The sequence below is a fragment of the Leuresthes tenuis genome, unplaced genomic scaffold (assembly GCF_036924035.1).
Source record: "Leuresthes tenuis unplaced genomic scaffold, fLeuTen1.0.hap1 SCAF_11, whole genome shotgun sequence".
In the NCBI taxonomy this organism is placed as follows: domain Eukaryota; kingdom Metazoa; phylum Chordata; class Actinopteri; order Atheriniformes; family Atherinopsidae; genus Leuresthes; species Leuresthes tenuis.
In genome coordinates this window covers 16,319,409-16,347,197 of record NW_027325365.1, presented here as the reverse complement: position 1 = coordinate 16,347,197, position 27,789 = coordinate 16,319,409, and the positions used below count along the sequence as shown (strand labels likewise).

Genomic DNA, 27,789 nt, shown 5'->3' with positions numbered 1-27,789 from the left:
CTTTGGATAAAAACTGGTTTGTTTTTATAATCCTGTATCTTCTGCCTGAGAGCACAAGCTGAAGCAGACAGTGCCGTAAGAATGTTTTTTGCTTTTCTGAGACAATGGGAACCGTAGAGTTCTTCCAAGGTGGGGAGAGGGTAGCAGAGAGGTGAAGGAGAGTCTATGTTGAGCCTTCTTTGTCCACTCCATGGTAGTGGCATCCCAGGTCAGGTCATCTTTAACCTGAGCACCAGGAAACCGAAATGTCAAGACCCTCTCCACACTGTCCCTGTTAATGTAGTGTGGGTGAATGTTGGTTTTATTTTTTCCTGAAGTTTACTACCAGTTCCTTGGACTTCAAGGTGTTAAGGACCAGGTTATTGTCCCTGCACCACCTGGCCAGATCCTCCACCTTGTTGCTGTAAGCCGCCTTATCTCCACCAGAGATGAATCTGACCACCATAGTGTTGTCTCTAAACTTCACTGGTTTTGTTGGGGTGGGCTGCTAGCATGCAGCCCTGAGAAGAGCCAGTGCTTAGGCTGAGAGCTGTAGAGGTGTGGTGGCCTACCCTCACCCTCTGGGAGCAACCTGACAGGAAGTCCAGGATCCAGTAGCAGATGGATATTTAGAAAGCCAGGTCTGTCAGCTTGGACAGCGGCCTGTGGGGAAAGATGGTGTTGAATGCCAAGCTGAAATCCACAAAGAGCAGCCTTGCATAGCTCCCCCGCTGCTCCAGGTGGGTCAAGGCACCATGGAGAGCTGTGGAAATATCGTCTTTCATGGATCTATTGGCTCTGTAGGCAAACTGGTGTGTGTCCAGAGCTGGTGGCTGGCTGGCAAAAATGTAACTCCACCAGAGTTTCTCAAAGCACTTCATCACAATGAGTGTTAGTGCAACTGGATGGTAGTCATTGAAACTGTCTGTGATGGTCTTTTTCAACAGGTGGGGCTTTCCTTGGGTTCACCGCTCTCAGCGTGCGCCTTACCTCAGACTCCTCTATCTCTACAATTAAATTGTAACTCAGGCAAGCTGTTTAGTAGCACTAACGCGCACACACTCACACACACACACTAAATGAATAAATAAGTTAATAAATAAATAAAGATAGTGATGGGTGTAGTTTTCCTGTGTGGCGCTTAATCATAAGCTAACAGCCTACAATGGTACTTAGTCATCAAAACATTGAAAACGTCTGGTTTAAGATTCAACATCTATTTAATGCCACAGTAAACATCCCAAAAAGGCACCTAGATACAAAGATGTACACTCATAAAAAATATTTTTTGTCTGACTTCCTGTGCTACAAAACATTTGGGGTGCAGTTTTATTTCCAACATGTTAGTACATTTTGCAATATGAAATAAACATGGACTAGTCCATCACAGAGCAAATGCAGAGATAAACAAGAGAAACAACAATGCATACTAACGCTAACTCCTAGGGTCAATTTAGAGACACCAATTAACCTAACATGCATGGTGGAAGGAAGCTGGAGTACCCAAAAAGAAAAGAGGGAATGTGTAAATGCTAAATTGACTGTGTTTTTATTAATGCATTTTTCTAGTCTAGTTTCCCACTCAAAGCTCTTTCACACAACACGCCACATTCAAACAGCAATTTTAGGCTATATAGTGTTACAGGTTACATTGTTCTTTTTCTCTATCACACACATTCCCACACTGATAGATTGCAGCAGAGGCAACGTGCGGTTCAGTGTCATGCTCAAGGACACTTTGACATGTGGTCCAGGGAAGTTGGGAATTGAACCAAGAAAGAGCAGTCATCAGTCGTGTGTGTGTGTATATACGTGTTTTTCTATAACCATAAGGTCCAAAAATGAAGAGCCCACTGTACTTGTGTCTTCTGGGGATCAAGTGATGGGCCCCACACGTTAAAAGAATTTTTGATGGACAAAACTTGGTTTCATGATTGGGGTTTCAATTGAATTATGGTTGGATTTATGCTAAAAAGGTTAGGGTTAGGTGTTTAGCTGTTAGGGTTAGGGAGGGAATACATTATGCCAATTGTGAATCACCACAAAGATAGAAAAACAAGTTTTTGTGTGTGTGTGTGTGTGTGTGTGTGTGTCAGGTCAGGAAAGAGCAGAGGCTGGGTTGTTTTTGATGTAGCCAAAGTGGAGAAACAAGCCCATTTTGGTAATTTAATATTTCACTGCCTTCACATCTGGAGCTGCATGTAAAAATGGAAAATAGAGGGGTGGGATATGAGACTGACATGGAGAGAGGGAGGAATAAAAGAGGAGAGAAAAAATACACCCTCTTCTCCAGCACACACATATCCAGCCTTCACTCACTCCCAACACTCGCACTACGACCACACGCTTTTCTGCACGCACGCTTTTTACACTAACACAGGATGCATACTTGCTGCATGGACATATACTTCTTGTCTTTCATTTTTAGTTCTTTTCCCCCAATCAGTGCTCCCTTTTCTAAACAGACACACACATGCACACACAACTCTGGAGTGACTGGTGTTGTAAGTTGGCGTGAGCGTGTAGGTGATCTGGGTGTGATTACTGCTTGGCTCTCCGACAGCTCTGATGATGACATTCAGTGCTTTGAGCTCCTCTGGCCTGGGCCTGTTCCAAACACAACCAGGCAGTACACATTCTACCTCACAACCATCCATACATGTGGCCTAGATACAACTTTAACTCACACTCTGTGTACGAGAATATGAACGTAAGGGTGACAGTGTCAGCTTCTCTGTCTCAGTGTCTACAGAGACATTAGTGTTCTGTTGTTTCCAGCCTTTAGAGCTTGTGTCTAAGTGCAACCTGCTCTTGAGTTAGCTTTTCAAATCTCTTCAATCTGTCTGTGTTGTCACTGCCTCAGTCTGTATTCCATTTGCTCCAAGTGTCTGTTTGCCTCATTTAAATGCCAAGCTCAGAGAGCAGCTGTGTGTTGGATCGTTGCTATCAAGACAGAGTCAACATATGTACACACACTCACTCACACACACACACACGCACGCACATTACTCTCTCAGTTGTGGGGCTTCATGCCCAGATTGTGTTAATCCTTACTGTCCTCCACACATTTCTCTACACCCATCAACGTCAAAGCTGCTTTGATGAAGACACACACACACGCATACTACTCTCCATCATTATCATTGTTTCAGCTGGAGAAGAGTCAGCGCTTTTGTTTGTAATTACAGGGGTTTGAAGTGAGAGGGAAGGATTTTCAAGAGGAGAGAAGTGGATGGATGGAAAAGAAGAAGAAAAAAGGAAAGATCAGGTCAGAAAAAAACACACCAGCATGTCTGTGACATATTAGTCACATTTTACCGTAATTGTTGTTCGACCCCATCCCACACTTGTAAAAAAAGAAGAAAAAGAAATACTCTGGGAATGTGCTTTGCGGTGGATGGCTTCCAAGGTTTTGTCTGGTGTGTTCAGCACAAAGGGCAGAAGGAGCTTTGTGGCTGGCTGGTATGGCTTTAAAAACATTACAGCTAACGGTAGAAGCCTGTTACGCTTCCTAAGCCCAGGGCCTCAGTTAGGATTGACCCCATCAAAGCAGAATAGATTGTGCCATTTGTAGATGTACTAAAGAGTCTTCAGCTGTAGTATTTCAGTTTCCCTGAAATCTAAATGAATCCCCTCAGTGCAAAGCCAAAGATAAAGGAAACATGGGACCAGTTTGGTTCCCCTCCATCTGGACATGTGGTGATAAGCCAACGTGAAGATCTTAAAGACAGAGAAACCAATTGATTGAGGGAGTTATTGATTTGCCAACAATCCTGTCGATTTACCAACAAAAAGAAAAAGCTTTTTCCTCGGAAGAGTGGGCTTGTTTGACTGAGGTGGAGATGTGTTCAACAGCAACACTGCTGAATGATGACAGGCACGTGGCACTCTGCAGCATCCACACAGCTTGCTGCAATCCCTCAGGGTTCATAAAACATAAGCTTCGTTAAAGCCAGCGCCCCCACTGTGGCAAGCAAGCCAAGTTCACAGTTCAGGGAGCAGGGTCATCATGAGTAAAATCACAGGAAGGGAGACTTACTGTAGTAAATAATACCTCTCCATCTTTTCACTAATCCTCCTAATTAGTGCACTCTTGAGCTTGTCTATCTGTTTCACCTCTTTGATCCTCTGTTTCTTCCATTAGTCGCTGACTCCTTTGCCTTCTTCAAAACACATATATCATGCAATGTTTTGGAAAGTAAGCATTGCTTTCACTTTTTTTTGTGCTTGAACATATTTCAGTGGGATGGCTGGAGCATATGCACAAAACACACTTGCATACATCAGCCCATGCAAATCCTTTCAAACTTGTGGGGCTTGGGGAGGTGTGTGACCCATGTGCGTCCTCTCCTGACTCCCGGTGTTGCCCAACAGGGAGTGTTTGTGTGGTATCCAAGGGCAACAGCTAGAGAAGGTGGGGGAGGCTGATGTAGAGTTGCGGGGCTGCAGCCACAGATTCTGCTTGAGTTTGTTTGCATGTCTGATTGCTTTATGTGTGAGTGTGTTTGCAGAGGACGCAGGTGGGCTTATGTGCGATGTCACAGAGTGGTTGTGTTTGTGTATCGTCGTGTATGTACGCATATTTATGCATGCATGCGTATGCCAGAGCAGTGTGTGGAAAGTGTTGTTCTCAACAAGCTAACTGTTACTGACATGCACACGCTGACTACTGGAGTCAAAAAGTTAAATGCACTCTATGCTCTTTTCTCTCCCTAGAGGCTCCCTCTTTCTGCCTCCCTAACTTTCTCTCCTCCCATTTTTATTTTCTATATTTTTCTCTCTGTCATATTCATGCTTTTTCTCTCTCCCTGACGATTTCTTTCTTTCGCTCCCTCCTCCCTCCATCTCTGATGATTTTAGCAGAGGTGTGACTCATTGGGCACCGAGCCACAACATCAGGTATTGAGGGGAGGGCGGGGATAAGGTGGGGAGTAAGAAAGAGAAAAGGAGAAAATGAGAGGGGGAAGGCAAGTTGTTTTAAAAGTGGAGAGGTATAGTATGAAGGGTGGTGGTGTGGGGGGTCAGAGATATGCAAAATGGAGTGGAATGTGCAAGAGGAAAAGAGTGAGAGTGGAAGAGGGAGACTGGGGAGTGGGAGGGGTGTGCAGCCAGCACAAGGAAAACATAAAAAAGGAGGGAAATGAATAATTTCTGCAAACAGTTTCCGTCACGATTAAAGTTTTTTTTTTCCTGACTTGCATGTTTTCTTGATTACTGCTCATGTTTTGCCCATGCAGCAAACTCTGTGAACTGACCAATGTGTTTATGTGCAAACCTGATCATGGGCCCACCTCTATTCACGAATTTCAAGTAGCGGATTGCCAAGGGGGTCGTTAATACAAGCTCACATCCCAGTATTATAAACCTTAAGGGAGTAGAGAGGTGAATGAAGAAGGGATGGTTGGAAAAATGGTGTAGAGAATGAAGGTCATCAGGAAGAGGGGTAATACTGGCACAAAAGACACAGAGTGGTGTAATTATGAGGATTTAGTACAGAGAGTTACACAGGCACATTCATGTTCATACAGCTTGTCAGTCAACTGTTTTTGCGGCCCCTGAGGCAGGGGTTCTCCACTCTCATCTTTGCCTTGGCACTCGCCCACATACGCACACAATCTTGGCTGATGTAACGGACATTCTGTGCACTTTCATGTGATGACACATTGTACTGACTGATTCTGTTTGATATGTCTGAAAGATCAGGTCACCCTGAGAACACACACTCGTGCACACGCAACCCCAAACAAACACGCTTATTTGACCACTGACTTCTGTCCTCAGTAGACACTGGGTTTGTGCCAGAGCCCCTTCTGTCTCCTCTCTGTTTCCCATCTCGCTTCCTTTTTTCCTTCCTCATGTTTTTTTTTGCTTCTCTCTAATCTCAGATAATCTTGCTGACAATAAGGAGAAAATGGTAAACATTACATGATGAAACCAATGTATTGTTTCTCCTATCTATGCCAAACGTTCCCCTGAGGTTACTTGTAATGTTTCAGGTGTGACCTGGTTCAACTCTCTATTGCCACTCTCAACATTGCCCCCTCTGACCTTTTTCTCTTGTCAACACAACACTTGAAAAACAAAAAAGAAAAAAAAAGGGGGGGGGGGGGGCTGCTGCTGCTGTTTTTCTGTTTACTTTGGCCAGAACACAAGGAGGAATAAGTGAACAAACAGAGCATTGGTATACCATATGTAAGGATACATCAGTGTATTTCACTTCATAAAAATTGCCCTTGTAGTTTACTTGCAAGTAAAAGTGTGAGGCTGTTATAACATCTTGGCGTGCATATGCACATTATGACTGATTAGAAACAGTCTTGATCCATCCAGGGTATTTCAGCAGTGGTGACAGAGGCATTGAAGAGATCAAAGTCATCCTGATAGATTGCTATCGCCACTCCCACCTGTTCCCTCTGGAATTTCCTCTCTTCCCAGCATGTGTGCATGCGTGTGCATGTCTGTTATGTCTATCACACTGTTTGTGTTTCTGCATGTGTGCCTGAGTTTGCATCTGTTACCAAGTGGATGTGAACCTAAATGCCAGTGTGCGTGCATATGTTTCTGTGTGTGTGTGTAGTCTGTTTCAACACGTCTGCAACTTGCGGGAATCTTATAATCTGGAAGTGGAATATGTGCTCATGTCTGTGTCTGTCTAGCCCTGCTCCACCTCGCTTCTTTTCGTCTTTTCTCGGTCCCTCATTCTTTGACAGCGCTAATAAGTTTTGTGGATCAAGTTACACTGTTGATGCATGCCAACTTTAGCTCGTACTACTTTTCTCCAATTCGGCCGGTGTCTTCTTTCTTTTTCCCAAAATGCGATTTCCCACCAGTAGAAAGTTTCTCAGGAACATGAGGATACACACACTGAGACAAGTGGGACACAGTCCATGCATGCACTGTCTCTGTAGGCCTCTCAGTTTGCTGACATTTTCCATTTTTGCGCATATAAAGTAATAATAATAATATTAGTGGGTGTGACAGAGCAAGGGTCCATTCACTACCACTGCCAGCCTCCTATAAATATCCCCCTTCTTCTGGGGAATCCGAGAAGCAGCAGAGACCTTCAGTTTACACAGCTGAGGAGCATGTGGACGAAAACCTCCATTCTCCCTCTTTTTTCCTCCCTCTTCTTCCCCCTATCCCTGGTCTTCACTTTCCTATCACATCCCTACTTAGTCTGCTACTGGATGTCTTTAACATTTTTCTGTTGGCTTTCTTTGTCCTCTCTTATCTCCTCTCACCTGCCTTCCACCCTCATAATTTCTTGCTCACATCTCTACGTCTTACATGACCTCACTCCCACATCTCTCATTTTCTGTTTGTCTTCTCTGATAGATATCGTGCTGAAACACTGGACAAAGTTCAGCAGGTTATTATGGAAACTGTAGAGTGATGGGGTGAACTTAATTGCAGATGGAAGTCACCCTCCTTTTCATCACATCTCTGTATTTTGCTGCATCCGCGCTGGCTTCCCTTTGACTTCTGTTCACCTCAGACCCCAACGCATACACACCCATGCACACGCACGCACACATCTGCTGAAGTAATCAAAATAATTTTAAAACATTGTCATTTATCTGACAAACATGCACACATAATATCAAAGGTGATTCATACAGGCACACACAGGCACACAAACACCTTTAACAAACACCTTTAAAGCAGATTTACATACCTCATTAGAGCATGTGTTTATATCTGTATAGAACACAGACATAAAATGTGGAAAACGTACCTCGGTCTGTGTTTTATTAGTCTCCAGCTCCTCCTAGTGGACATTCTGTGTCAACATGAAAATCTCTGAAAAGGGATACGTCATTCCAATCCCTCTCGAGAGTGTCACCAAATCCCTCCGTTTCACCTGTGTGCTACCCGAGTACGTGGAAGAAATGTGTGCATTGGCAGAAAGTGTCATACAGCCATGTCCAGTTATGGCACTGAGGTAAATTGAAGGAGATGAATATAATAAAAGCTTTTTCTAACAGATAAGATTTTCAATAAGATTTTCATATTATTGAGATTCACTGATCTGCTATTGAATATCACTCATCTTTTTGCGCATCACAGTTCTAAAGCAGACCAAAACGAGCTGTTGGTCAGTTCTGAGTCACCGCACACCACGTGATCTGGAGCGTGTGCTCATTCAGGAAGACAAGCACTGTCCCCACACGTCAGCTCCACAACTTTTGAGATCTCAAATGACTTATCATACAATTATTTCTGGATTTGCTCTGTATTTATTCAACATGTTTAGTTTGACTCGTAACGTTGCCTCTTCGTGGCTTGAATCGCTAAAGGAGAAGTGAAACCAACCCTGAACACGTCCGTATACAGAAAGAGCTTTAAAAGGAAGTTGTAAGCCAGTGTTCTTTGCATCGGTTTAGCTCAGTGGTTACTTCTTACACTGAACGTTTCTGTCTTACGGTCCGCGGACTATAAGGTTCAACCACGGGCGCTGTCCGATGTTTTTTTGTTTTTTCACCGTCATACTACTGTAAAAGGATTATTAATCCAAAGAGGGTGAAAAAACTTGTGCGGGTGGAGAAATTACAATTTGTAGCCTATATAAACACCACAAATTCTCATTTGACTTTTGCCTTGGATAAAAAAGTCAGAATCTAAGTTATATTAGTTAGAAAAAAAGAATAAATGACCTCTAAAACCAATTTCCACTGTTCAAATTGCGATTTATTTGCCTATCACATGCACATAGTATGTTGTGATTTAACAGCAGCCCAGACATGCAACGCTATATCCAGTAGAAGTCGCTATATAACTGTTTATTCATGTTATAACAAGTGGCGTTCTTGTGGTTTTTAGTGGTTCTTCAAGTTTACCATGATTTAAAACGACATATAACTCACATTATCAAATGGAAAATGAAAAAACATATGTGCCGAAATGTTTTTGCAGTTGAATAACTGGATATAATGTATCTTAACTATTTTACCGTGAGGACTAATGTTTAATCAAGTTAAAATGGTAAAAAATAAAAAATAAAATAAAAAAAGCAAACTAAAGCAAACAAACAAAAAACAACATTAGCAATGAAGATAGTGGGTGGCACTGTGAAATGACGGAACAACAACCGTAAATAACGTCCCAAAAAAGGCTGTTGATGAGAGACATATTGACGTCCGATCGTTTGTTTTTGAGTAGTGCTAATCATTGGTGGCTGAAATGTAGATAAATGTCCAGCAGATGGCGCCAGAAGCTCACAGATTAAGAGTTGAAAAAAAAAACAAAATAAAGAAAACTCACCTAATAAACATTGGTCCTTGAAGGGGTGCCAACTTTAAAAACTTAAATGACTTATCCTGACAAGCAGCTTGCTCCATTAGCAAAGTGTTTGTGTTTTTTTGGCTGGAAGCAATCATGAGAAGTACATTCTGGGAGAAAACCTCAGATTCTGTGTTTGACATAATCTAAAAGCCTGCACCTGGAATAACTGTTTCCCACCTGTATCTATGGCAACGCTCAATTTATGTGAACAAGGGAAATTCAGAGAAAAAAACCTTATGTTCCATGTGCATCAGAACTTTATGAAGTCTGTTTTTTCAGTTGCAAAAGAAAAACTTTTCTAAAAGACATCACAAGGAAGACTGTAGTCTGAAACACATTTGTGTTAAACTCAATGTTTAGTGTTTAATTAGTCCATTTATGAATATGACACTTTCATGTTGTCTTGGTGCAAGACTACCTTTCCCTTGAAATTCTATCCACAGACAGATGTCCGTCAAAATTCACTGGGAGTTTTCTGATTTTATTGATTCAGCAATAAAGCAAGCCATCCTGGCCCAGATAGTGGAAACTGGCTCAAATCATGATGCTACCTTCATTTTTAAAAAATCTCAAATCGATGCCCAACAGTCTTCTGGCTCCTCCCCTTGATCTTCAGCAAACTGCAAACAGACATCAATGTCCTTTTAAGAGGTCAGCAGCTTTCTCCTTGCCTGAGATAAACACCATTGTTCTCCCGACAGAGGACTCACGGACATGAACGTTGGTCAGTGTGCATTGGTAATGCAACAACAACCTGAATTACAACGTGTCTGCAAAAATGTTGGGAAATCATTTCGATCCCCCTCTAATCCACATGGGTTACTGAATCAAACAATTAACTTGATTGCATATAAGCCTCAAGTAAAAACTGTGTGACCTCACCATTGTGGCCTTCTTTGCAGTGGTTGTTATGTAGATAAATGTCCATTAGATGGCGCCATAGGATCATAAATTAATATGGAAAAACTTTAATAAATGAATATTGGACCCTGATGGAGGACAAAGTGACAACAGTAGACTTGTTGTTCAGATGAATCGGCCATATCTGCTCAAACAACAACAAGCTCAAAATGTTTATTCTTTTAAACGTATTCATCATTTTGTTTCCCTTTCTGGAAGGTGGACTTCAATTCTGTGATGATCATAGTCTAGATTAGTTGTAACATTATCACCTTTTATCCGCCCTTATTCTCACTGTTAATTTATGTTGTTGGCCCAGGACTATGCCCCATGCTCAAGTCGTATGTATCAATGTTTATGTGTGAATTTCACAGTTTAAAATGTACCAACAAGAATTGTATGTGATAAGATATTATATTCATTGCAAGCCAAGTTTTCCAAAGACATGATGGTGAAGTGTGCATCATAACTGTTTTCAGAACTTTTTTGCAGCCACACATGAATTGGTTGTCAACAATCAATTTATTCATATGACATATTCTTTGTATCTGTGACACGGGTGACGGGGACGACTGCAAAGAAATGATTTGTTCTTAAGTCATGCCTCCTTGTTGCTTTCAGTGATCTGCACATTTTCTTTGTCTTACTGCTGCAGTCCTCCTGAGCATGAGCTAAGAGGAATTTCAGCCCACTCATCCGCACAACACAGCTTCGACTCTGGGATGTTGCTGTTTCCTCACGTGATCTGCTCGCTTCAAGTCTTTCTGTGTATCCATTGGATTAAAGTCAGGACTGTGATTTGGCCGTTAAGAAAAAAAGAACAACTTTCTTCTTCAAACATTCTTAGCAGAACAACTTGGATGCTTATTTGTTGTCTTGGTTATTGTCTGTCTTTCTCTTGAGAGTTTGTTCACACACAAATGTCAAGATATCTTCTGTCAGAATTCCGTTGTATGATTCAGAATTTTTTTCATCAGTGATAGTAAGCTGTCCTGGCCCAGATGCAAGAAAACAGGCAGTGCCACACATATAATAATTCTTGTATTTCTTGTTAAAACCAAAAAGTTCTATTTTGGTGCCATCAGTCCACAAAATGTTTTTTTTTTCCCAGGAGTTTTCTGACTCCTGCCTTTGATCTGCAGCAAACCACCAGCAATATACTTTTTGGAGCGCAATGGTCTTCATCCTTGCAGCCCGAAAAAGACCTGGGTTCTCCTGAGAGAGGAGTCATGAACATTAACATTAGCCAATGTGAGCAGTTTAGTTGCTTTGAAGTTATCCTGAGGTCCTTGATCCTACACAACCATGCTATGAAGCTCAGTCTTTTATAGTTCCCTCTTCAATAAATAGCTCACACCTGAATATATCTCATTGATTGAAACCACTTGACTCTTAACTTTGCTTTCAATTTAAGTGCTAATCCCAAATACGCATGCAGCGGCTCACTTGATTGAATGATAAATGATGAAGTAACATTCTCTTTATACTACTTCATCTGAGGATGTTTTAGGTCACATTTACGCATAAATGTAAAAAAAATATAAAGCACAAAAACAATGTGCCACCACTACATAAATGGACACGGTAGAGAATCAGATTCCAAATAATTTGTCAGGTAAGCTAAATGAAAAATCTTTTAAAAATGTTTTGATTATGGTATCTTGTTCAGCAACGCAGCAGAGCCAATTGCTGCGCTAAATTTCTACAGTTCAGCAGAGTCTCCAGGAGATGGCGCCATTAAATCACCGAAAATAAGAGCTTCAGTTTTCCCCGCTCGTTCATATCATGGGCCAAAAGAAAAGCAGCCCACCAGTTTCAAGATGGAAACATTTGTACAAAAAAAAAATAACTTTTTCATTTTGAGGGTGCCAAAGAGAAGCGTTTATGAGTTCATAGAAACGGTCCTTTCCCGTCCCTTTTGCAGCCCCCCGTCGCCATATCATCCCCCGACACTCTTCAGGAAGTGCAATGACGGGTCACGGTCAGGTGGCTGTTGAGCGGCAGTTCAGAGAAAGTAATGACTGTCTTCCTGTCGGACAATGGGGGTGAGCAAGGCGATAGGGCGGATGAGAGCAGCTTAATGCTCCGTGTAATGCATGTTAATGTAACATGCACCGAGGGAGCGCCGGTCGGAGTGCTGTGGGATTATTTATCACAAAACATTTGTATTCTTCCGTCGGAGAACGGTTGATCCCGGATAGCTGCACACTAATCCTTCACTCCGTTAATTAAAAAGAAGGGGAAAGCAATGGAACTGGTGGTGGGGATTTTTTTCTTCTTTTTCCAGAAATGTAATCATTTCTGGAGAAGCTTAACCATCTGCTTGAGGTTAAGTCTACAAGCAGATTGTGTTTTCTGCTTATTTAAACCTGGGGATTTTAGTTTTTTCTCTTTTTTTGTCCTGAAAAGGGGGAGGGTGTGGCATTTCGGGACTGCTGGAGAGATGGGTTAGAACTTTTGTTGCCAAGTAAATGATAAGTGACGTTTTTCTGCAACTTCTTCCAAATGACGGTGCACGCTGAGAGCAACAGGGCTACTTTTCTTTTAGAATAAAAAAGCATTTTAAAATGCCAAACTAAACACGAATTACACAGAAACTACGTTCCTTCCCTGATGATTAATTGTTTTCCCATTTGACTGAGGGAGAAATATCATAAACAACCGCTAATTCAAAGTGGAAGCATCCCCGATAGCACTGTTTGATTTGATTTCTTTTGAGCTGAAAAGATCACAGCAAGATAAGACATCAGCATTGCTTTGTTTTTCCAATCACTTTCATAGAGGACAAGTCACCATTCCAATTTCCAACAGAGGATGCAGTCCTCGGGTTTTAGGGGCAATTTGATGGAAAATGTGTCATCTAGAATAAAAGAAAAATGCTGCCCATAAGGAAGCAGAAATATTTGTTTCTCTGTTCTCTCATCTTTTTTCCACCCTCTTTTTAGTAGCTAACAAGCTCAACGCTGCCCGAGGGCCAAGGCTGTGTCGTCAGTCCCAAGAAGAGACTTTCACATTTCAATCCACAGTTTCACATTAGGATGCCGCTCGTGTCTTTCTGGAGACGAACTCAAATTCACAAAGGCATCCTTTAATTCCCCCTCACTCTTCCTTTCGCACTCTGTGTCATTCACTGGTTGTCTAACTGACCAGGATAAACAGAGAAAAGATTAGATCTGGGCAAACACGTGCCGCGCCCATAAAAGGCTTCTCAGTCTTATCATATGAAAAACGATAGTGGTAGTACTTTCATCCATTGGCGTCACTTATAATCTGATTTTAGCATTCTAAAATTTTCTCAGCATACATGTGCACCTTTTTTCGCCTCCAATGGTGTAAACACATCACCTATTATCTGGGATATTCACCTAATCCGAACTATAAAACCTGATTAGAGAACAAGTGTGATTGAATCTTTATGACATTGCTTTTATGTTGATTATGTTGATACATGTTCAGGTCTACTTAAGTGAATTAAAGTCGTGTAATGCATATTTGTATGGGAGTGTTGTCCATCCATGATTGTCAGTGTAATCATTTTAAGCTCCACAAAGTAGCTCACACTGATTTGAATGTTGATTAAAAATGAATACTCTGACCTATCAAAGATTCTTTTTGTAAAAGCCCATTTCGTCTGTGATGATTAATGAATGGGACTGTTTTGCAGTGCGGGCATTCATCTTCAAAGGGCTCTAATTAAAAAGCATTATTAAGTCCCTGGAGCCTGCTGGTAGTGGCCACTGGACCATTTGAGGCAAAGCCAATGAGAGCTTTGTGGAGCATAGTGGAACCCCGGAGTTTATTCTTTTCTACAGCTATAATGGGGTTATATCAAAACTTGGTTCAATCATGTTAGCTATCACCGTCACCCTTTCAGACATTGTGGACACCAAGACAAAACATTATCCGATCTCCTCTGGTAAATTCAGCCTAGAAAGCGACACCCACGACACAGTTAGTATCCTAATCCAAATCTGGCTCTGACGTCTGGTGTCAAATTTACACCCTCACGTCTCTTCAATGGGTCAGACGAACAGACATGGGGATGTGAAAGGGTTAAACGTCTACAGTAATTAGAGTCGCACTTCGCGTCGGCGTCCTCCAATACGGAGCAGCGAGAATCAACGTCCACCCCCTCCACCTCGCCTTTTCTTTCTCTGTCAAACACTCACACACATACCCATCCTCTCCCTCTCTCTCTGTCTGTCTGTCTGTCTGTCTCTCTCTCTCTCGCACACACACACACGCCTCCCCACCAGCTCCTCCGAGTGCCTAATACACTGGAAAATCAAAGCGCGAGCCTCCTCCGTTCACACATCATCAGTGTTGCGCGCGGGGCACAACAGAGAGAAAGGAGCCTTCGCTCTCCTCTCCCTCCCTGCTTTCTCATCGTCAGTATTCTGTAAAGTTATCCACACACACAGATGTGACAAATTTACATCTGAAGATTTTATTTTCTAACTTGGGACAAGCCCCCTCCTGTTTTTACTTTGTAGCTGTACGGCTGAATGGCTTTTGAGGAGAAAGATGTCTGGGTGAGGTGATTTTACGCACACTGCTGAAATGGATCACAGACTCTCCAGAGGCAGCTGGGTACCGGTGACTGGTCTAGTTATATGTCTGCTTTTTTGTGCGTGTGTTGTGGATTTGGTTCTTGCACAAATTCGATACTCAATTCCCGAAGAGCTGGAACATGGAGCTTTTGTGGGCAACATCGCAGAGGACCTGGGTCTGGATGTGGCCAGACTGTCAGCCCGTCGGTTTCGTATTGTCTCCGGCGCAAAGAAGCAGTATTTAGAAGTGAACTTGGAAAATGGTATTCTCTTCGTGAACGAAAAGATAGACAGAGAAGAGCTGTGTGAACGAAGTCCAAACTGCTTTCTGCACTTACAAGTGGTCATTGAAAACCCCTTAGAGCTGTATAGGGTGGAAGTTGAGATTTTAGATGTAAACGACAACTCGCCCAGTTTCCCATGGAGTGAGTTTAACCTTGACATCACGGAATCTGCCGCACCCGGTTCCCGTTTCCCGTTAGAGAGCGCACAGGACCAGGACGTGGGTACCAACTCTCTGCGCTCCTACCAGCTGAGCGCAAACGAGCACTTCCTATTGAATATCCAGACGCGCAATGATGGAAGCAAGTTTGCTGAGCTCGTGCTGGACACCCCACTGGACCGGGAACAGCAGAAAAAGCACGAAATGGTTCTTACTGCCTATGACGGAGGATCACCGGAGCGCTCCGGGACAGCGTTGATAACTATTACAGTGCTAGATGCCAATGATAACGTGCCTGTGTTTGACCGCTCTGTTTACCGGGCGAGCATGGTGGAAAACTCACCTAGGGGGACACTGGTGCTGAAACTGAACGCCACGGACTTGGACGAAGGCTCGAACGGGGAGGTTACTTATGCTTTTAGCGGGCACGCACCTCTAAAGGTGCGTGAGCTGTTCAGCGTTGACCCGTACATGGGTGAAATCCGAGTCAAGGGCGTTGTGGACTATGAGAAAGCCAGTGTGTATGAGTTGTATGTACAAGCAAAAGACAGGGGACCCTCGGCTGTGGCGGTGCACAGTAAAGTATTGGTAGACATCCTAGATGTGAATGACAATGCGCCCGAAGTCATCCTCACATCTGTATCCACACCTGTCCAAGAAGACGCCCAGCCGGGCACGGTGATAGCTGTGATCAGCGTCATGGACCGGGACTCGGGAGAGAATGGGAACGTGGACTGCCAGATTCCGAACAACGTCCCCTTTCAGCTCCATTCATCTTTCAAAAACTATTATACTCTGGTGACGAGCGAATTCCTGGACAGAGAAACGGTGTCTGAGTACAACATAACTCTCACAGCGCGAGACTTGGGCTCTCCTTCGCTATCCACCAGGAAAACAATCCTTGTTCAAGTGTCTGACATTAACGACAACCCCCCGCGGTTCTCCCAACCTTCATACACAGTTTATGTGACCGAGAACAATGCCCCCGGCGCTTCCATTTGCTCTGTCTCTGCTTTTGACCCTGATTCTAACCAGAACGCCTATCTGTCTTATTCTATTCTCGAGGGTCAGATTCAGGGCATGCCCGTGTCCACTTATGTCTCAATCAACTCCGACAACGGCAATATCTACGCTCTGCGCTCTTTCGATTATGAGCAACTTAGAAACTTTCAGATTCTGGTACAGGCACAGGACGCTGGTTTTCCCCCTCTCGCCAGCAATGTCACAGTCAACGTCTTTGTCTTGGACCAAAACGACAACGCACCTGTTATTATATCCCCGCTGCCCAAAAACGGCACCGTGGCCACAGAGGTAGTTCCACGGTCAATAGACGCCGGGTATCTGGTTACAAAAATAACGGCGTTAGACGCAGACGCAGGACAGAACTCAAGGCTGTCCTACCAGGTGGTGCAGGCGACAGACCCGGGGCTGTTCAGTGTCGCTCTGTACACAGGGGAAATCAGGACTATTCGCCGCTTAGTTGAAAAAGACACAACAAGGCAAAGACTTGTAATATTAGTCAAGGACAACGGACAACCACCGCTTTCCGCCACCGTCTCCATTGTTCTGACAGTGGTAGACAGCGTACCCGAGTCGCTGTCAGATTTCGGAGACCTCACACTCAGCCCACAGCCCCCCTCCAACCTCGCCCTCTACTTGATCGTGTCACTGAGCACGATATCCTTGATATTCCTGGTGGCTATTATCGTGCTGGCCGCGGTCAAGTGCTACAAGGACAGAGAGACCCACAGCGGGTATAACCTGCACCCTTTAGCCTGCTGCTGTTGCGGTGGGTTTCAGCCAGAACCACCACCGGAGGTGTTAAAAAAATCTAATCTCAACCTGCAGATTTCATCTGCGGCCAAAGTGCCCACAAACTGTATGGAGGTGAACGGAAATAGCAGTCTCTCTCAGTCATATTGTTATAAAGTATGTCTGACCCCCGAATCAGCCAAAAGTGACTTTATGTTTCTGAAGCCGTGCAGCCCTAGCAGCACACCGAGGAACAACGAGGCGAAGAGCGCGGAAAATTCATGGAACGCTCACAGCCGGAGCGCATCTGTAAACAACGGAGCAACTACTCCCAGCGAGGTATAGTCAATTCAGATAATAGAATAAGACCTGGGAGGGGGTGTTGTCCTTTTCAACTGGCATACTCTGTCAAAAATAACGTCAAAAGACGTTAGTAAGAATCTATGACACTATGACATTATGACATTATATCCCATGAAGGTCAAATCACGCATGCCACACAGGTTTAAAGTCAAGTTAAAGAAAACTGAGTTGAGTCATTCTTTTCACCCTTTTCATAGTGTTACACACTATGTCATTTGAATATATTAAGATAATAATTCATCTTCATTGTGATGCCTGTGGTAATGTTTTGCACCCGGGGAATGAAATGAGACGACGTGAGATTACAATTTAATTGACTTGTTAATGAAAGTGTAGAGCCTCATCTTGCGAGGAGCATTTGATGTGCGCAGACCATGTCTTGCAATGAAGTGAGATGTCAGTTACTGTGTGAGAGAAAGGAGAAATGCAGATAAAGCTACCCTCTGCTTCAGTCTTGGTAACAATTCAAGCGTTTAACAATAATGTACCAAGCTGTTGTAATAGATTATGACCTGCGTGAATAATCCTGCAGGGTCACTGCCGTATACTTGGGATGAGATTGAGCGCATACCTGCTTACAGCACATTCACCTGAGTTTGAAAAAGAACGCAAGGTTATATACGTGACACTGAATATAAGTGGTTTGGATTCAGACAAGTCTTGTTGCCTAGCCGGTTTTGCCACACGCCTTCTTGCACTTGAACTAACAATATAGGACAGATAACCTCACTAACTATGCCTCAAGGGCACAAGCACGACCGTATCGCTCCACTACACATACTATGTAGCGTGTTCACAAGGGGGTTGGGGAGGTTGTCAATTATTGATGAGAAATGGCACATGGCCGGTTTTGGAGAGACGAGGGAGGACATTGTTGTGGGGAGGGGGCAAGGAGAAGGAAGAGGGGGTGCAAGGACAAGGCTGGACTGAGACGTGGACAGCCTGTAGATCGGCCCCGGCGTTGTCCTCTAAATGTGAGGAGAGAGGGAGGGAGAGATGAGGCTTCATGTTTGCCGAGCGAGGGAGGGGAAGAGGAGGGCTGTAATCGAAGAAGAGGGAGGGAAGGAGACAATGAAAGAGGGCATTTACAGTGGCAGGATGTCTACACGGGTGTTTTCTAATAGGCGGAGCGGGACACCGTGAATATGCTGATGTTCGTCTCCGCGCTTTTCCTCAAAACGCAGAGGGACAAATCAGTCAGAGCCCTCTTACCAGACTCCACCAGGCAAAGTGAGAAATGTCACTGGTACAAACACCTCTGGCCACAAGAGGGATTTCGAGGTCACGCTGATTGTTCCGCCTGTGGGTATGCTCCTTCAGGAGAATGTGTCCTTCCTCCTATTAATTGGCTCCTCTAATTCACCCGGATTCCCTCAGCGTGTACTCTTGAGTCCTCGTGAGGTCGTCAATGACATATAGAAGACAAATCACAGAGAAACTATGTGAGCATTATGTAAAGCAAGTTCACATGCCTGCTTAGGTTGATGGATAGAAGGTGAAAAGGGAAATTAAGGACACATTCAGTCATGAAAAACAACGCAGGGCAGGTACATGAATGAGTGCCATGTTTCGCTATATAAATGCACCTACAACTGCAAGGACTGCAAACTTTTCAATGCTTTCTCTGAGACTTTTAATTAAAAACCTTGCTCGAGGAGCATCAGGCAAGTATTAACGTAAAATGATGCATAAAATCCACGAAACAATGACGTGTGTAATTTTCTTAATTTTCTCCCCAGCACGGTTTCCTTTGATGATTAAAATCATGTTTCGTTTCATCCCGGTGGGGTTCTAATTGGTTTTGTGCGTATTTAGCGAGGGAAGTATTTTGAATACCGAATGTAATAATACGCTTGCATCGCATCCTCACTGTTAACAACTTTGGATGAATTAATAGAGCGTAGAATCGATACTCTGAGCAGCTTATCCAGAATAAATATCACTCGGGCGCCCTCCTTCACCCTTCCCGCTGTGCAACAGAGGATAAAAGCAAAACTTAGAAACAGGCGAGTCGTAGCTGAAGGCTTCTCCTCCAATGTGTGTTCTGACAAAATTCCACAAGGCGGCAGCCACGATCCACCAGAAAAGAGTCTCCAGGTCAAGACACACACAATGGACTGCTCCTCTCAGTTTCCACTGACCCTTATGACATAGGAGGGCACCGTAAACAGACGTCGTTTGTCAGCAAATCTGGTATTAACTAAACATGGTCTAAAAGGAAAACATTTCTGAAAATAGGGAGGTTCTTTACTTATTAGATGGAATTTTAATCGGGGTAATTGTAGTCAAATTTTGATTAAGGCGTACTTGTCTTTTTCCCACAGCTGAAGCAGCCAAATACAGACTGGACTCTCACAAAGAATCAAAACTCTTCCATCAAAAGGTATCATGCTCAAATAATGAGCTGGATTGAACAGAGTCTTTAAATGCATCACCACATTATCATATTTAGAAAGATTGGATTTTCATGAATATAAAATGCTTTCTTTCCTTTTTTTGCAGTTACAACTCTATCAACATGGATGGCACCTTAATGCGGAAGGCCATGCATGCAGACCCAGACAACTATGTCACTTCCATGACACCTGGGCAGTACTGGACCTGGGGGTCTCATATGAAAGGCATGAAAGGTAAGATTCGATGCGCCTCAAGCAACTTTCATCAAAACTATACACATTCACAATTACAACTGTTTATGTTCACCTATACTACAGTATTTTTCTTCTTCTCCTAATTGATATTATTTATCAATCTTTTACTAATCTTCTTCTCCTAATTGTTATTATTTATAAGACAGCCCCCATCCATGCCATCAAGAACAACATGAGGGTTATTATGTGCACCATTAGTTTCTCTTTTTACTGCAGACCTCTTCTTTAGCTCCGTGTAATTGTTTATTGTCATTTTTGCAAACAAAACAAAAAATGGGCCGCAATTTCCACAAGTGTTATGCAAATGTCAATAGCCCTGTCGTGGTAAGGTCAGTAGTGTATAATAAGTTGCTGCCTCTGCCATCCTGTGTCCTCATAGACTATAAGATGTCTCCTTCACCCAGTGGGCTCCCCTCTCGCCCTTGGACTCCTCGGTGCACACCTCCTCCCCAACAACAGCAGCCACCGATCCCCTCCCACCCACACCCCCATCCACCACCTGACTACCACCACAATGTGTACATCCCTGGAACTCCATCAGGCTTTTGTACCCTGCGGCCCACTGCACAGCGAAGTGAGCTGGATGTTCACAACTCCTTCTCCACTTTTGGCAAAAAGCGACGCCTTCAGATGTCCCCACAGGGAGAGGCGGCAATGATAAACAATGACTTGTACAATGACTGACTTTGCAGTGACTGCCCAAATCGATGACTGAAATGATGCTTAACCTCATATGTACAACAAAAGGAGAGACGATTCATGACATAAAGAAATTAGCGTATGATTGATAAGTGGTATATAAAATAGGGAGGATCAGCAGTCCCAGAAGGAGAAGAGTCTGATGGATGTGATGTATGTGACATGCCACTGCAACATTATCTATATGTGTCTGTTATTATTATCATTACTTCAATTATTACTATGATTATGATTATTATTTAGACAATCAAACCGGAGCAGCACTTCCATCCAAAATGTTTTGAAAAGCATAAGTGGACATTAATTTTGCACATTCTTATGAATTTATACTTTTGGTTTTATGAAAAGAAAAGCTCTTTTTTATGTTTATTTGCTGACAAAGCTTGTGTAAATATGACAAATATTATGTAAATGTATATGCAAGCTGCACTATGAAGCAGGCCACTGTAATGATGGGTGATTTTTTTTTTCCCACACATGTACTGTATACATTTATGAAAATAAAGTATTTTTTTCACCTGGTCTTTTCTACGTCTCTTAAGCACGCATGTGTGACCTGCTGAAATCCATATGACTCAAAGTTTGACTCAGCTCATGCAACCACTGACTCACACAATCTGCATACATAAATCTTTTGGATTAAGTTTCAAAGATCTAGATTTAATGAGCTTGAGTCAATTATTTGGGTTGAAAAAGTTCTGCAGCTACTCTTACAATGGTGGAAAGCTTTCTGCCTTCGTAAGCTGTTTTCCACGGTGAGGAATAAACATAGTAAAATGCTAACATATGCTAATTGGAGTGCTTGCATTTCCATTTGCCCGCAGAGAATACTGGGGTTCATTAACTGAACAAACACAACCTCCTCTCTCGAAATATCACTTTAATTAAGACTACGAACATGAATACAAGTGTCAGGGGAAGTGGGGGATCAACTCCAAATGCCACACCTGAATAAAAACTACAGGGGCCTGTGGCTTCTCTCCCTCTCTGCCCTTTTATATCTTGGGGAATTAGTTTCTACCAGCAACAGATGAGAACGGGCCACTGGCCAGAAATGAGCAGGGTAATTAGGTCATACCATGGCTTGAATTAAAAATAATTTTGTTAATAAGGGAACCAGTGTCCACAGAGACCACGGGGGGAGGGGGGCAGGCAAACCTTCTCTGCAGTAAGGTGATCCACTGGGATGACTGAAGGGGCAGCCATATTTAGGTCAGCATTGCTTTTTTTTTTCCAGAAGAGTGAAAAACTGCACAGTTTAAACAGGAGTATAACAGATTTCTTGTACAACTAAAAAACGAAAGACACACACACACACACACACACATATATATATATATATATATATATATATATATATGTGTACATAAACAGTTCAATGGCTGAAAATATAGGCACACTTATCTTTTTGCTTATTTAAACTCTCTGGATGGTGAAAATAATTAAATGTCTCTGGGAAAGTAAACGTCATAAAAGATATCACACATTCTGAAACTTGTCACATCCCTTTGTCCAAGTCATTCGCACTGGGAGCTGTCCTATGACGTGGTGCTGAAATGATGGTGACAGTCGTCTTTTCAATGTATGCAATGTATAAGGTCACCCACCAGAGGGCGCACTAAACGGTACTCAATACATACTGATAAGTAGGAGTACACCACACAACACTGCACACACACACAATCAAATGTTTTCTTTGTTTTTTTTTCTGTCAGGCCAGCAGTGGATGAAGTAATAATATAATTTAAAGCTTCAGCAAAACAAAAAAAAAAAGCTACAAAACCAAAATTAAGAAAATGCTTTGAACAAATGAGAGTGCTGAGACAGAGGTCATAATTAAACTACTTGAATAATTAAAATACTCTTGGCCATATTAATCTATAATAATGTGTCTTATTCTTATTCTTTTTCTGTAAATTAACAAGTAACATCAATTATATACATACGTGTATGTGTGTGTGTGTGTGTGTGTGTGTATGTATACATATGTGAGTAGTACTTTAACAAGCACAGTATTTCAGCATGAAATATAGGGTGGTTTTAAAATGAAATTCTTAAGTACGTAAGTATCTTCACTTACTCTTACTTAAACGTAACTTTACAATTAACATTCCGTTATGGTTTGGGGCTCAGATTAGTTATAAAGTGTCCTTTTTTGTCGAGAGAGCATATTTGTGACAAATTTTAAACCCTTTAAAAATATACATAGAGTAAATATGTTTAAATTAATCAATACATTTAAACATAAGTATTTAATAGGCATGTTTTGTGACCTCAGATTAGTAATTTGCTTACACGGAAGTCACGTGCGCAGAACTGAAGCGCGACTTTGTCATCAATATCTCTTACAAACAATTAGAACACCTTTTTATAAGAAGCTGCACAATACTTTGTGACGTTGGCTTGGTTCAACATTTATCCAGCAGATGGCATCGTTGAGTAGGAATCACTTAATGCCAGACAACGAATAGTGGAATTGGAGTCATTTTCAACATTTATAACATTCAGTTGTGGAGTTGAGACATGTAAATCAGAACAATATCACAAAAAAGAGACTATGGCTGAAAGCCTTTGGAGGGAACAACAGCAAAGACAAAAGAGAAAAAGAGGGAAGCAAGAGAGGCAGAGAAACCCATGTCCCTTTCTTTTTTCTTTGTGTTCCAAACCATGAAACAGACATAAAACAGACTGAAAAAACACACAACCAGTGTAATTTACTGTATAATCTTTAGATTAAGTTTGTGTTTCTTAATGAGTACCAAATTGTGAAAGAAAATAAAGTTCCTATTGTTTGAATGAAATCCTACAGACGGCTCTCTCTTATTCCTTCTGTAAGACATGGTTGTGTGAATGCTCCTATAGCCGCTAAAGATAGTTTCATAAAACTCTGGCTATTTAGCTTGTTGCCATGTAACAGAATTGATTTGGGAACAATTAGCTGACCCATAAGAATTTGATGTGTGATATTGTCAGAGTTCAAGAACGGTCACCATAAGGAAATATAAATCTTGCTGTTAAAGATTTTGATTAATTATGGATAGATCTGACTTGGAATTGTTGAAGGTTTTACTGAAATCTGATGAAAGAGTAAATTATAGATATCGGTCCGTGTCAAAGAATTTATCAAAGGTTCTATTACTCATATCAATGATACATAGCCATAGACAACATAATATTATGGCTCCTTCTAGCAAAAATTGCAAAAAAAAAAAAAAAATTAAAAGTTTGAATGTTAGATATATATAAAAATATTTATATTTGTTAATGACCTCACTGATCATTGACTGACCGGGCAGTATTTAGCTTTCTATTTATACTGAGCCCTGTATAAGAAGGCTATTTTTCTTTTTTGGTTTACAGTTATCAAACAAGAAGATGCTATATACTCTCATGTTACGGTTTCATCAAAATCAAATACACTTAACAGTGGCAAAGATTATGTTGACGTAAAATTATTATAGTACACATTAAACCTAGATCACTATATTATCCCTCAAATCAATGCTATTTTTAATGCTATTAATTATTCTGAGCAATGAAACAGCATTTTGTTGTCCTTATATTTAGTTTATTATTATTATTATTATTATTATTATTTAGTAATAATAACAGTTTCTCTCTCTTCTCTAATTGTTTGACAAGTTGCTTATGAACAATGCATTTTTGTGCAACATGTATGTGTAAAAATACATGCCCATTACAAATAATAAGTTTCTTAGCTTGCTAAATTCATTTAGCCAAATTTCAACAATTTCTGTGTATTCCAGCTTTGATATAAGGTCATCCTATATGTGCCTCATCTGGTCAAAATGGCCGAAAACATTGAGGTTCATAGTTGAGGAGAAGGATTTGAATATCACTGTAAACCTTTTGTTTAAAAAAATGAAAAATTAAGTCAGCCCTACTGACAATAGAGAGCAACATATATAATGAATACAGTACAAAGATTAGGTTTGACATGTTAATGAGCATGAGCCAATAACTGGTACACATGTAGTTAACTTGTGGCTGAAGTTGCAAAAATGACAACCAGTTTCCCAAATGTTGTCTATATGGATTAGTTATTTACATTTTTTAGATTATATATACAGAATATATGTGTGTGTATCTTACATAGATAATGAACAATATTAGATCTTTGACTTGAGAGTGTCTAAATGAACAACTGCATATGGATGAGAAGCTGAAAATCGGAAATGCTCTAAAAATGAAGGACAGTTGATCACTTTGTCAGAGATTCACGTGTTATGAATAGGAAGCACGACATTTTGTGACAGGGATCTGTGTCAGCATGCAGAACCCTGGTTAGGGAAGTCTGACTAAACAAAGACAACGACACAAGTGGACCCCAATGCATGTCACTGCCCTGTGAGGTTAAGCCACAAAGCTGATTAAAAAAGAATCACAACATTACTGTATGTGCAGTGTTAGTCACATGGTGTCACTGTTGACCACTGAAGCATAATGCAGCTCTTCTCTCGAAATCATGACACACCTCTTTGGGTGTGTAGTACCCACAGCTTTCTGGATAACATGCTTTGTATTCTCAAGCTAACACTAGTCTTATTTTTTCCCACATTTTTTATAATTATCTATTTTTCAAAACTTTAAAATTAATAGAAGATTTCAGACTCCGAAACAAATCTATATTTCCCATGCAGAAGAAAGGATGACATTTTGGGTCGCTGTCTTTGTCTTGGCTGCAGTGTGGCCCAGCGCTTTGTGTGTGACACGGTACTCCATAGCCGAGGAGATGGAAATGGGCTCTGTTGTGGCTAATCTAGCTGCGGATTTGGGACTTGAACCTGGAGGTTTGTCACAACGAGAGGTAAAGCTCGATATTTTCACCAACAGAAAATATCTAGATTTTAACAAAAAGACAGGAGAACTTTACATTGTGGAAAAAATGGACAGGGAATATCTTTGTCCGGCAAAGCCCTCATCCTGCTTTTTAAAGCTTGATTTCATCATAGAAAGCCCCTTACGCATCTTCAATATTGAGCTTGGAATAACAGATATCAATGATAACGCTCCACATTTTCGACGAGACCGCGTAGAGCTCGACGTTTCAGAGTCCGCAACACCAGGAGAAAGGTTCTCTCTGCCAAATGCTGTAGATCCAGATGTTGGTATCAATACAATTAAAACATACAAACTCAGTGCCAGCGGACATTTCACCATTGAAATTCAGACCGGCAGTGACGGCACTCAGTATGTGGACTTGGTACTGACCAAATCTTTAGACAGAGAGGAGAATGCTGTTCATAATTTAATATTGACTGCTGTGGATGGAGGTGTCCCTGTGCGCTCCGGCACTGCCAATATTATAGTTAGAGTGCAGGACACAAATGACAATCCTCCTCGGTTTGACAAGCAGACTTTCACGATTAACATGACAGAAAACACGCCGATAGGAACATTGGTGATTAAGCTTAACGCTACAGATCTTGACGAGGGTCAGAATTCAGAGATACTGTACTCATTCACTCTGTACACGTCAGAAAAAACACAAGGGGTTTTTGCACTGAATCCTAACACTGGGGAAATAACCGTCAAGGGAACTATAGATTATGAAGACATGAAATTTTATGAGATGCATATTGAGGCCAGAGATAAAGGGACACCCCCCCTGCTGGGGCATTGTAAAGTAGTCATTCACGTGACAGATATGAATGATAATTATCCAGAAATAATTATACAGTCTGTGAAAAACACGGTAGCTGAAAATATACCAGTAGGAAGTGTAATTGCGCTAGTAGGAATAAGTGATATAGATACTGGAGATAATGGAAAAGTCAGTTTATCGATACACCAGTCTATGCCTTTTATGCTTAACAAATCATCAGATAGACCCGCACATTACAAGCTCGTAGTGTCCGAGTGCTTGGATCGTGAAACTGTTCCTGAGTATGACGTCATATTGGTTGTGACAGATGCAGGCACACCCCCATTGTCTGATAATGAAACAGTAACAGTGCATCTATTAGATGTTAATGATAACGCGCCACAGTTTGCTCAGTCATTCTATACAATACGTGTGATGGAGAATAATGCACCTGGGGCCTTGCTCAGCTCACTCACTGCGTTTGACCCTGACCTCCATGAAAACCAGTATCTAGTTTACTTCATCATAGAGAAAGAGATCGCCAACACCTCCATGTCCATGTTGTTCTCCATCAATCCAGAGAATGGTAATCTGTACGCACTGAAAACTTTTGACTATGAGATTGAGAGGGAGTTTCTTTTCCACATCGAGGCCAGAGACTCTGGCTCTCCTCCACTCAGCAGTAACGTGACCGTCCACATCATTATTGTGGACCAGAATGACAACGTTCCAGTGATTGTCTCTCCGTGGCGTGCGCACGGCTCGCTGGTGGAGGAAAAGATCCCCAGATCCACTGATAAAGGCTCCCTAGTTGCCAAGGTGATAGCCTTAGACACAGACTCTGTGCACAACTCTCGGATTACCTACCAGTTTCTCCAGGTGACTGATGCCACCTTGTTCAGTCTGGACCAATACAACGGAGAGATCCGGACTATGAGGATGTTCAGTTACAAAGATTCACGCCACCACAGACTGGTTGTTGTGGCCAAGGACAACGGGGAGCCTGCTCTCTCTGCTACAATCACCATCAAGCTGTCCACAATGGAGACTGTCATGAAGGCCTACTCTGACATGACTGAGGTTCCTCTGGAATATGACATCTTTTCAGATCTGAACCTGTATTTGGTCATCGGTCTGGGCTCTGTGTCATTTCTCCTGCTGATCACCATATTGGTCACCATCGTGATCAAGTGTCAGAACCCCAAACCCAGCAAAGCGGCTCCTCCCAGCAGGAACAGTGTAATCAGTGAGAGGAACTCCACCATTGCAGACTCCACTCTGGTCTCCAACGATGCCTACTGGTACAGTCTGTTTCTAGCAGAGACCAGGAAAGGAAAGATGGTGGTTAGACAGCCTATGCCAAAAGGCTCCAGATACATCGTGTCCAGTTTACCAAGAGGGACAGGACTGACTGACACCAGTGACTCAGCAGCTTCTACCCTGCAGGTATGATTCCAATGCATACTTTTGCTTTTAGATGTATCATTCGTGTGCAGTATATTAGGCTCTATCTACTTTTACACCGTTGAATTTTTCATCGCTGGGGCTTGTTAAAATGAAAATATT

The 27,789-nt window shown here is 42.1% G+C and overlaps 2 protein-coding genes across 2 annotated transcripts; both read left to right on the top strand.

Annotated features, from left to right (window-relative positions):
• The first annotated feature begins 14,495 nt into the window (after window positions 1–14,495).
• On the top strand, window positions 14,496–21,070 carry LOC140318616 (protocadherin-10). Its single transcript, XM_072396430.1, has 4 exons — window positions 14,496–17,244; window positions 19,593–19,651; window positions 19,771–19,898; window positions 20,299–21,070. The coding sequence occupies exons 1-4, from the start codon at window positions 14,722–14,724 to the stop codon at window positions 20,601–20,603; spliced, it is 3,015 nt and encodes a 1,004-aa protein (XP_072252531.1). The 5' UTR covers window positions 14,496–14,721; the 3' UTR covers window positions 20,604–21,070.
• Window positions 21,071–25,133: 4,063 nt separating this feature from the next.
• Window positions 25,134–27,675, top strand: pcdhb (protocadherin b). Its single transcript, XM_072395291.1, has one exon. The coding sequence runs from the start codon at window positions 25,288–25,290 to the stop codon at window positions 27,673–27,675; it is 2,388 nt and encodes a 795-aa protein (XP_072251392.1). The 5' UTR covers window positions 25,134–25,287.
• Window positions 27,676–27,789: the final 114 nt, after the last annotated feature.